The 12,093-nt window shown below is 38.5% G+C and overlaps 1 protein-coding gene across 1 annotated transcript; it reads left to right on the plus strand.

The window, feature by feature from the left end:
• Positions 1 to 352: 352 nt before the first annotated feature.
• On the plus strand, positions 353 to 7,759 carry slc9a6a (solute carrier family 9 member A6a). Its single transcript, XM_055159404.1, is given in 17 exon segments — positions 353 to 758; positions 1,688 to 1,899; positions 2,046 to 2,123; positions 2,227 to 2,303; positions 2,385 to 2,497; positions 2,585 to 2,690; positions 3,158 to 3,304; positions 3,411 to 3,511; positions 3,580 to 3,668; positions 3,881 to 3,994; positions 4,070 to 4,181; positions 4,264 to 4,417; positions 4,539 to 4,569; positions 4,652 to 4,737; positions 5,075 to 5,093; positions 5,095 to 5,181; positions 5,344 to 7,759. Coding segments are annotated over 17 exon segments (2,085 nt in total). The 5' UTR covers positions 353 to 460; the 3' UTR covers positions 5,605 to 7,759.
• Positions 7,760 to 12,093: the final 4,334 nt, after the last annotated feature.

Consider the following 12,093-nt stretch of genomic DNA (forward strand, 5'->3'; position numbering starts at 1 on the left):
ATCAAATTGCCATTCTTTAAAACAATAGGATACAATTCCAAAAATAAATAATTACTTTTTTGTGTCAGGTTTTTTTTTTTTTTTTTTTTTTTTTTTTTTTAAGTATTTTGTAAATTAGTAGCTTTCAAATTAAAAGTCAAAGAAAATTAATGTATCTATCTAAGATACTCATGGCAGACTGTGTACTAGAATAAAATCCAGTTATTTAATATGTTACAATTTGGTGACAGACAGTCTGGCATCGTTATCTTTTGTATTTTTTCTTAGTTAGAGAGAATTTCGCTTTTGTTCTGAAAATCAAACGCACACTTTCTGGAAAATCACATTCCTCTTCCGGGTTGTTATCAATTTCTCTGTTGCTGTCGTCTGTCTGTTCCTGCTACCCGGTTGGTGTGTTGTATGAGGCCAAAGTAGTGATTTTATAGTGCACACCGCTGCTTGTGAGCGCGGTTTGGTAGGTATGAGCTTTACTGTGACTGTCAGATGGGCACGGAGGGCCATTGGGCCCCGGTGGCTGCTCGTGCTGGTCAGCCTCTGTGTGTGCGTGCGTGTTTGCCGAGCAGCATCACCTCCGGAGGAGGAGGATAGTGCCATGGAGAACATCGTTACGGAGAAAAGGGCAGAGGAGAGCCACAGACAGGACAGCGCAGACCTGCTCATCTTCATCCTGCTCCTCACCCTCACTATCCTCACCATCTGGCTCTTCAAACACCGCCGCTTCAGGTTCCTTCATGAAACTGGGTTGGCCATGATTTATGGTAAGAGCGGGGGAATGCCAGAAAAATACCACACGAGTTGGGTCTTTCTAGGGATGTTATACACATTTTATGACCAATAGTCTGAGTAATCACTCCCAGAAACCTTTTTCCCTGTTTGACTCATTGTCTGCATCCAATTCGTAGGTGGGTACCTGAGCGTACCTGTACCCCTCAAACTCAGTATGGGCCTAAAATGCTTCAAAATCAGAACAGACCAGTGTTAATATTTTGCATCTGATGTCATCAACATGGGTTACCCTGGGGGTGTGAAGATAACTGTAGGCTCTGCTCTGTTTGAAGCTCTGTTACTCAAATTACATTTTAATCCGAGCTTTATTTTTACACAATCTGACCATAAACTGACTTAACTGGAACCACAACAGGTGAGCTGGTGAGATTTTAAATAACATTAAGGTCCCAAGCTAGTTAACATTAGCCAATAGTTTTTCAGACAGTAAAACGTTCTTGACAGTGTTTACTAATGTGTGCATTGTGCCTCCATGGTAACTGATGAACATACAACCATAGACATACATAGAACACTCCCAGCAGGATGTCACCACAAAGTATCACTAATCCAGTCACTAAAGATAAATCATAACAGAGTTTAAGATTAAAACATCTCTTTTAGTGATATAGTCAAGAGGCATTAGCACTCAAGGAACACATTTGCAGATCATTCATTATCAACACATCCACCACAGCTATATTTACAAAGTCTCTCAACATAGATTTAAAAGAGTTTAGATCAGCTCTTGAACACACAGCTCATTTTGCAGCTGATTCCATTCGCCAGGGGACCTGAACCAAAAGACTATCTATCCATCTATTTATCCTAATTTTTCATGAGGACTGACAGAAGGAGGTGATCCTGGGATTGAAGAATTAAACTGCCCCACTTAATCATGCACACCTGTTTTTTTTTTCAGGGCTGCTGGTTGGTGTGGTCTTGCGGTACGGCATCCATATGCCTCGGGATGGTACCAATGTTATTTTGAACTGTAATGTTAATGCCAGCCCTGCCACTGTCCTCGTCAATGTCAGTGGAAAGTTCTATGAGTACACTTTGAAAAGAGTCATCAGCTCCAGTGGCAACAAAGTGGATGATATGTCTGACAATGAGAATGAGATGCTGCGCAAGGTAAGTTTCATACACATAAAATTGTTTTGCCACTTATCTCTAAATGATCACTTTTGTCCCAGTTTTCTTCTTGATGCCACATAGTTGGAATTTTCTTCTTTGATGGTGAATTTTTACCAATCTTTCATTGCTTTTCTATGTCAAAGGTGACCTTTGATCCTGAAGTGTTCTTCAATATCCTTCTTCCACCCATCATTTTTTACGCAGGCTACAGTCTAAAAAGGGTATAGCATTTGTTATTGTTAAATAAATTAACATAAAATTTGCTAAATATGTGCAATATGTTATTTAAAAATCATCTGAATTGTTGTATGCATTATGTTTTAGAGGCACTTCTTTCGAAATATGGGATCCATTTTGGCTTATGCTTTTTTGGGGACAGTAATCTCTGCCTTCATCATTGGGTAACTTCTTTGCTTCTTATCCATGCTGCTTGATGTGTTCTTTAGAATTTCATGTGTACCCACTCTTTATTTCCTTGTTAGATTGCTGATGTATGGCACTGTGACACTCATGAAGCATGTTGGACAACTGGCGGGCGAGTTCTTCTTTACTGACTGCCTCTTCTTCGGTGCCATTGTCTCAGCGACAGACCCCGGTAAAAATGCTTTTTACATACTACTTTAGATATTACTAGCTGTGAAGTTACACATTACATTTATAAGTAATATTCTGTCATTTGCAGTGACTGTCCTGGCCATCTTCCATGAGCTGCAGGTTGACGCAGATCTTTATGCGTTACTGTTTGGCGAGAGTGTGCTCAATGATGCTGTGGCTGTTGTCCTGTCTTCGTAAGTTATAGTTACATGTCACATGTTATAAGTTATATGTCTTTAAATTGTGATTTTTGCACAGCTTCTGGCTTTCAGAGGCTGTGGTCTTAAAATTTAAAACTGCTGAACAGCCTGTTTCAGTTCACAAAACAAATTTTCCAGCCATGAATTTTATGTTGACTGTTAAAGTTATATATAAAATCTGCTTTGTATCCAGCTGATCCAAGTGGATATATTTGTATATTTTCATGGGCTTTTAAGATTCATAAATGACGGTATACTAAACCTGTGCTAAGGCGAGGATAACCTTTTCTTCTCTACTTAACCTTATCCCTGCATTGGCAACCTGACAAACTAACTGAATAGGTGAACTGAGCAGTCCTTTCATTGTGTGATATTGCCTGGGGACACACATGACAAATTCATTACTGAATAGTCTTGAATTGCATTAAAGTAATTCACCATACTCATTGTGCATTTTTCAGATCAATAGTAGCATACCAGCCAGCAGGCGACAATAGCCACACCTTTGAGGGGATGGCTCTTCTCAAATCTTTCGGGATGTTTCTAGGAGTCTTCAGTGGATCTTTTGCTCTGGGCGTGGCCACTGGGATTGTCACAGCTCTTATATCCTTTTGGGATTTTTGTTGTCCACAAACAAAAAATAAACTTTTTTTTTCATATTTATGGTGATATAAAATAATAAGTTGATCTCTTTGACACCTGTTTGCACGTTACAAAGTTCACAAAGCTGAGGGATTTCCAGCTCCTGGAGACAGCCCTGTTCTTTCTCATGTCTTGGAGTACATTCCTTTTGGCTGAGGCCTGTGGATTTACAGGTAACAGACTTAGGCCCTGCACACCTCACAGTTACACACAGAAGCTTACTGTTGTGTCTGTTCTTCAGGTGTTGTAGCTGTGCTGTTCTGTGGGATCACTCAGGCCCACTACACCTTCAATAATCTCTCTCCTGAGTCCCAGGACAGGACCAAGCAGGTCAGCTCAATACGTTGTGCTTTGGAAACTAGCACAAAAATACAATTCGGAAGAAATGCATAGCATTTACAAGCCTAGCAGGCATGCTTAAAAATATGTAATACCTGTTGCACTTGACTAGTTAGACTTTGCAGTGTGTTTGAACATACACTTTGACACACATTCAGTTGAAATATAAATGTGGACATAATGTACACTTTTGTGTTTTCCAGCTTTTTGAATTGCTCAATTTCCTGGCAGAGAACTTCATTTTCTCTTACATGGGTTTGACCCTGTTCACCTTCCAAAACCATGTTTTCAATCCCATGTTCATCGTTGGAGCTTTTGTATCCTTTACAGTGGAGTAGGTCAGTGTTAAAACACACAGTTTTGCGTTGTTTCCTTTACTCACTCTCTCTCAGTTGGCCGTGTTCCTGGGAAGAGCTGCTAACATCTACCCACTGTCTTTACTGCTTAATCTGGGCAGACGTCATAAGATCAGATCCAACTTTCAACACATGATGATGTTTGCAGGTGAGGCATGTCTTTTTGTCATGTGTCACATAAACTGGATGTCACAGAGCAACAGATCCGTTGTAACAAAGTGTGATTTCAGGCCTGCGAGGAGCCATGACGTTTGCGCTGTCCATCAGGGACACTGCCACATACGCTCGACAGATGATGTTCTCCACTACACTGCTCATAGTATTTTTCACTGTTTGGATTTGTGGAGGAGGCACCACTCAGATGTTATCTTGCCAGCGCATTCGGTAAGTTTTCCGTTTGTTAATGCAAAATACGTGGCTGTATTCACATACATGTTATGTTCTTATCTCTTGTGCAGTACATGAAAATAATGATATTTAAACTTTTTTTTGTTTTGTTTTTCAGAGTGGGTGTAGATTCTGACCAGGATAACTCTGTAAGTGACAGAGTAAATATGTCATTTAATTATTATGACTAACATATCAATCAGGAACTAATTTTCTCCTTTTTCTTTTCAGATGAGTTTAGCCGAGGGTCCAGAGAGAAAAAGCACCAAACAGGAGAGTGCTTGGCTTTTTAGGATTTGGTACAACTTCGACCATAAGTATCCTTTGCCATTGACTCAATACACAATGCCTGTGTTTTTTTAATGTAAATATACAGAAGATTTTTACACTAAAAGGCCACTGTAATGTATATTAGTATAATGTATATTAGTGTAGTATGAAATGCTTAGTGTAGTTTGCATCTGTAAACAGCAGAGGGAGCACATTCTTCACATGTATTGATCTAAGCTCTGCTTTTATATTATAAGCCTATTGGTTTATGGACTTTTATACAGAGTTAAGCAAGTTGCATTTATTGCAGTCATTGATATTTGTATATGTTTTTATATCTGTCTACGCTGACTCTGGACATGCCCTTGACACTGACCTCTTCAGTTACCTGAAGCCTATCCTGAACTCATAGTGGGCCCCCTCTCACAGCCACGTTGCCCCCTTGCTGTGGTCCTTTGGCCCGCTTCCTCACCAGTCCTCAAGCTTATGAGGTCAGACTTTCATTTAATATATGAAATATATATAATATTGACATATTTGAAAAAATGATTGATGTTTTATGTTCCCCATACAGTGAAGATGAATTTGGTCTTGGTGTATTAGACTGGTAAAAGACATGATTGTGCTTGATGGTAACATTCTTTTTCTTTTAGAATGAGGGACAACTGAAGGATGATGACTCCGACCTGATCCTGACAGATGATATTAACCTGGCATATGGGGACATTACAGTCAACACAGACGCTTCAGGAGTGCACACAAGCAGTACTGGGTTTGCCAGTGGAATGATCTCTGATGACCTGGACCGCGAGCTGGCCTATGGAGACAATGAGGTGGTGATGAGGGGCACTCGCCTAGTACTGCCCATGGATGACTCTGAGCCCCCCCTCAAAGACCCTCACATACACTTTTGAATTGAAAAAAAGATGCCCTAAAGAGACCTGTGTCTTTTAACAAACAGTACCTGACGTCATTCTTCCAACTTCTCCCATTTGTACTTTTTCTTACCTTTTCTTTTACATCTTTTACATTTCCACATCTTTCCCACATTTTTTGGCAGCAAATTTCTGTCTCTCTACCTCATTCTTGTCCTGATCATTTCATATATGCTATGTGGCATTCACATTCATTTCATACATTTATAGTTTTGGAATTTATTTACAGTTAGCTACTCTTTGGGCGTTGGTATCGATCACATTACTGTAGCATTACACAAAGGTTCAGCTGCATGTGTTAGTGTGCAAATGCAAATACCAGCCACTAGCTGTTTTCTTTCTGTACAGTATATTATAAGAGTACTATATCTTTGATATGCATGCTGAGGATGCTTGTTTGACTTTGTATGAAAACTGGGAGCCTGGGCTTTTATGTTTTCAGACGTTGAATGTTGCCTTTGCTGACCCAGTCAATGACTTTACTGTACATTTGGTTACAATCAAGTGCCTGGGAATTGTAGTTTATCTTGGCAACTGATACCCAAGCCAGTTTAGGGTAATTCTCCTTATTTCTTAAATACACCATTGTCTATACATAGCAATATACTCAGTGGTGTTTTGCTGTTACTTTGCTGTAAATAGTAGAATATACAAATGCGAGACAGCGTATCAGGCAATGTGAGTCTCTCCCAATGACCTTTGACTGTGACATAGCGAGGGAAAAGACACTTTATTTTTAAACGGATGAAGCTTGCGGCAGACCAAAGGGCTGTCGTTAGGAGACAAAAAAATACGATAGAGTGCCATTTCCATTCTGCATTTGTTTGTCAATATTGTCAAATGTAAATGCAGAAGTACTTCATATTATTCCTTATTATCTGTAATATTTGTAGCCAAAACAAATTTTACTTTTTCATTTTATTCTTCATTCCCCAAAGTAATGTGGAATGTGTTAAGATGTAGACAGGCTAAAAATGACATAGTTTTGGAATAAAATGCAATGTAATTGTTTATAGAGATTTTCTACAGAGGGCTGTGAACATAGAAATCAAACAAAACTTTGAATGCTGACTCTGAGCAAAAAGCCCTTTGTAGAGCGGTACAGTGACTATCACTTTAGGAAATACTTGTCTCTGTTTTTTTTTTTTATTTTAGATTTAAATGTGAACCAGAGTAAAGTATTACCATGAAAAGGTACTGTGTAAAAACGGAAAAGGCTGTGATCTCATTTGGACGCTCAGTAGCAGCTGTTGTTGCCGGACGAACAGGATAGGACGTCTCCATGGTAACACAGTGTTGATGCAGACAGGAGCCAGGAAACAAAAGTACCACAGTGGCTGTAGTGAACACTGGTGTGCTGCATGTAAAAACAGGATGACATTGTGAGCGCATGCAGTGGGCTTGACAGGGATTATCTTCTGCTGTGCAGAAGTTTAGCAAGTGTTTTATCAGGCTCACCCTAGACTAAAACATGCCCAGGAAATTATTTTCACCTTTCTTTTTAATTTATTGAAAAGAAGCGCTAAAGTTTGGGAAATGTAAGGCTTGATTATTTGCACTCATCTTCAAAGAATGTTATTTTTCTGTATAATTGTCTTAATGTCTATTGTATTTACCTGTTTTTTGGAAAGATGTGTATAAAACATACTCTCACTCCTTTGCATTAAGTTACCTTCTAAATGATCAGTGTTTCATGAAGCCATAATTACATTTAAGGAAATTTGAGTGTATTATGCTTGCTTAAAGGCTGTGTAAATGCTTTTGTCCCAGTGAACAAGGCAGGGCTGTAGCCTCATCTGTTCTTTTTTCTTTATAAATGTATAATTCAAAGTAATTCAAGTACAGTTGTGTGCACAGTTTTCCACCACATATTTATATTTGCTAACATTCGTCTGAAGTAGCTGACCAAAGAGGCCTGCCGTGCTTGGTGTTTCAGACAGTATACCTGTACTGCAGTTATCTCTGTATGTGAGTGAGTCCATGCTCAAGTATCTGTGTGAGAGAAGGAGGGGCTTGTGCTGTGTCCCCTCTGTGTCACCGGTTGTGACTGTTTACATATGTGTACATATTTACTCACGTTTGTGTGTGTGCAGCAGTCAATAAACAGAAGCCTGTGCTTTTGATTAAACCTGCACTGGAACTGCCTCCTCTTTTGTATACACACAAAGAAATTTGAATAGAAATAGGAGCCAACATATTACAACCAAAAGCATTAATAATATAATAATAAATAACAATCTGACAAATGTTTTCAAGGTAAATGTTTTTATACAATTCAAGTGGCATCAATGAAAAAGTGGGACAGGGACCTGAGGCACAACTAAAAGAGGGACAGATGATTGCCCTAGTATTAGACTAGGTCCCATCTTAATTTTATAAGGATTATTCCCTTTACGATGCTCGATTCTGCACCTCTCAGACCCTTGGCCTGGGACCCCCTTCCTGTTTACTCACCTGAAGAACAGTAGTGTAGTGGTGCTTTAACATATTCAAATGTCATAGTAGGCTACTTTTTGTCTATTCAAACATGCATTCAGAATCCATAAGTATTGACGTAGGTGCGTGAATGTACCAACATATCAAATAGTGCGTCTAATTAGATAGGTTAGATAGTTTCCAGGATTTAAAAAAACCTAGGAGGTCCCACTATTTGTGAGTTAATGTGATGGTAGGCAGCTTCATATTGTAGCGCATTTGCTCATCATGACTCATCTAGGTGCGATTTAGTTTTTTACCAAACAAGGAGACGAATGGCGATCTTACACCATGTTTTATAGTTTCCTATTTGTCCTTAGTTTCTCAATCGCCCCGGGTGCGGAGAGAAGTCTTTTTTGATTGCTTATAAATTCCTGGTTGAGGTAATTGTTTATGAGGTCTTAAAGAGGTTTGGCTTGGTCCAGAAGTTTTCTCCCTCTCCTCTCGCTGTGTCTTTTAAAGCAGAGCAGCCACAACAGCGCGCACCTCAAAACTACAGGGAGGAGACGTGACAGTGCGCACAGACAGACGCTCATCTGCTCCAAGAGGTGAGTCCAAGTACGGTATCCTGACAGACTGAATGTTTAAATATGCGTTTTAGATTTGATTTGCAAATAGTTTTGGACATGTTTTGACCACTTTTATATAATCTTGGATAAGCTTTATTACTTCATATGCATTTTAAACATTCTCAGTTTCTGCATAGATTAGTATGGAATAAAGACAAAATCACTTGAAACAATGTAATGGCATTCACATTTAGCCATAACTTAAGGCAACTTTTCTGGTGGAGGGTGCGCCACCTACTTTTTTGCTTTGCCTGTAATGTTCAGTAGGCTACAGTATGGCATTGTATATAGGCCATTTTATATGATTATAGATGTTTTGATGAAAAACAAAACAAAACAAAAAAAACAAGAAACGATTATTTTGACCGAGGGAGACAAATATAGCCTGCCAGTAAAGATGAACTGAACACAGTCTGCTACATTTAGATGAGAGAATATATTACTTTATCTTTGTAGCCACATCCTTGCTAATAATGAGTTGTATGTTATTATGTAAGTCTCGCATTTTTTCTTTTTTGTTTGTTTGTTTTTGCAAAGTAGACCTAGTTATAAACACTGTGATCCCGCCAGCATAAGATTACTTCATGCAGTTGATGTCACTCTCAAATAAAAGCACCCTTCAGGTGCAGAACAGAAACTGGAGATCTCCTCTGAGAGGACATGACAACATAGTAAGAGGATAGTTATACTTTTTATGTGCCCTAGTTCAGCCCAAAAAATGTATAACAATCCTCTTACTGGTACTGGTACATGATGAAATGGTGAATTCTGATTAGAAAGTTTTTTAATCTTCACTTTTTTAATGTTAACAAAATCATCATGATTACATCATTGTTCACAGTTATGGAGATTATGAGCCAACAGTGACATTGTTTAAAGCATCAACCACTCTTCTAGTAGCTCTGAAACTCTGAAACAAAGCTATTGTGACATAAACAGTCAAATACAAGTGTGTTTATAAAATGATCACAATTATTTAGTTCTCATGATTATACAGTAACTTGAATAATCATTATGGTCAATGAACCAAATAATCTTGATCTTCCTGTTATGAACTATGCGTGTGATTCACAGCATTTTTACACAGCACTTTTACATTTGTTCACCTTCAAAACACATCTGCTTGTGTGCACAAGCTCCTCCCTTCTGCATGGACTAGGGCCAAACTAAAACCATGAGGTCACCATGGAAACCTGGAGATTGTGGTCAACTGTCTAGTCAAACAATGACATCACTACCACCCATCCATGTAGTGTTTACAATGCAATTAATCAGATTACTTGTATGTCTTGGGAAAGCAGTTTTTTATAACTACATTTAGTGATGTGTCATTTTAGTGAGAGATTTACCACTAAATCCTCCGGGAGTGTTGGTGCCAGCCGACAGTTTGAACATGTCTTTTATCTTCCTAAATGGAGTGAGGCGACAAAAGGAAGAGAGGAATGGTAGAGATGAGTGAGTTGAAGAAACACATGTGATTTCAGAGCCCCAGTGAATGCCTCCTAAATAGGGAATGCAGCCTGATAATACAAGTGGGGAGAGAGATATTAAAAGCTGTATTAACTCAAACTTATGTTTAATGGCTTCTGATCCACATACTTGTAACAACCTATTTACAAGTGATTTGGGAAAAATATGTAATTGAGATTTTTCTGAAGAGCTTTGCGATTGTTGTTTTAATAATAGGATTCTGTTCAAAGTGCACATTTTAAACACAGCTGAATTTATAAAAAGACTGGAATATGAACAGACAAACAAATAAAAGATCTCATTTCAGAACATGTTTGTATAGATATAAACCGCAGGGTTAGCAGTTTAATGCAGAATAAGACAGCATATTTGTTATTTGTGCTGGACAGTATGATATTTCAAAAACTCAGGTCTTCTCAATTTGCCAACTGAGTCCAATCAGTCTATTTGTACTACTTTGTGATTTTGTTTTGATTGCGATTCAATTTGCAGCCGCACAGTTTATGCACCTTTCAGGCCTTGTGTGGCATTGTTGTTCCAATAATTTACTTTCATCTGTGAAGTTTGCCACTATAAATATATTGGCACAGCTATATGAATCATTATCTTGGCCACAGACTAGCACAAAGCACTGATCCCAAGAAAATCCAATCCCTTTAATAATGGGCAGTGTAACAGTGTTGACAGAGCTGCTGTCCTGACCTTTTGGGCCCTGTGCTCTGGGCTTGGCTGTCACACCCTCTCTCTGTGGTCAAGTGCCAGATCTCTGTCCACAGATCTCCATGTTCAGTCCAAGCCTTTCCTTTGGACGGCTCAGACTGGCAGCTTGTTCCTACACAGATTAATATGCTCTATTATTTTAGCAGTACTGAGAGACATCCTGTTTCCAATAGCAGCTAAAGAGGAAGTAGGTGATAGCCCTCTGTTATGTCTCTACATAGCTGCTGTATGCAATGGTATCATGGCAATCACACACTGTAAATAGGCAGCTTTGTAAAGTCATTTAACTATGATTATGAGAAGCTTAAGAAACAGACACAATTGAAATTTACATTAGACTGAAATTAGACATATTATGTACATATTTCTCATTATTCAGACTATAGCATATATTATTATCTTATATATTGCCAGTATAATGCTCTACTGTAAAATTGTAAAAGAAAATGTTATTTTGTCAGCATCAAATGTTTTAGTGAAGATTCATCCTAGAGGTTTCTTCAGTTCTGTTCATTTCATCTTCTTCAGAACTGACAAGGCCTCTTGGACGACTGTTGAAACTTTTGTCCAGTTGACAGAATTGAATTTTCTTTTTCAATAACCTGAATGACTGAAGGATTACACAGACATTTTGTAATAATTTACCCAGATACCTGGAGGATTACACAGACACCTACAGTAAAATATTCTCAATAAAGAAGAGCAGGTGGTGGTGCCTTCCACCAGAAAAGTTACACAGTGCGTCTTTAATTACAAATATAAAACACAAACAGTACTGTGCTGCTATTTAAGATCTATTTGTAATCTAAGAAGCACATTAAACTGCAGTAAAACAAAGATCTTCCCATCCGATTGTTTACAAAGAGCCTGGAGCAGTCCATCTACTGGAAAGCTTTGCCAGCCTCAGCCCACCCGGTCATTACAGTCATTACTTAGAGCTCGTGGGTTTGCAATAATTGGGTGACAGAGTACAACAGGACAAACCTAATGTATGCACTAAATCAAACTCTTAATCACAACCAGATGCCCTTTGCAGTTGTAGACAGTAGACGCCTCATCAGTTTGTTATAAGTCTGCAGATGGTTTTATATGGTCTATCATCTTATTATTGAAAGAAAAGGCAAAATCATTATTTTAAAAAGAACTGTAGAAAAAATATGCTATACCACTGAAACAATATACTCCGTCCTCTAAATCTGAATTACCTGCCTATCGTTTCTGTAATGAATACAAA

This window comes from Boleophthalmus pectinirostris, unplaced genomic scaffold (assembly GCF_026225935.1).
Source record: "Boleophthalmus pectinirostris isolate CB_2022bp ecotype Guang Dong unplaced genomic scaffold, ASM2622593v1 HiC_scaffold_23, whole genome shotgun sequence".
Taxonomy (NCBI): Eukaryota; Metazoa; Chordata; class Actinopteri; order Gobiiformes; family Gobiidae; genus Boleophthalmus; species Boleophthalmus pectinirostris.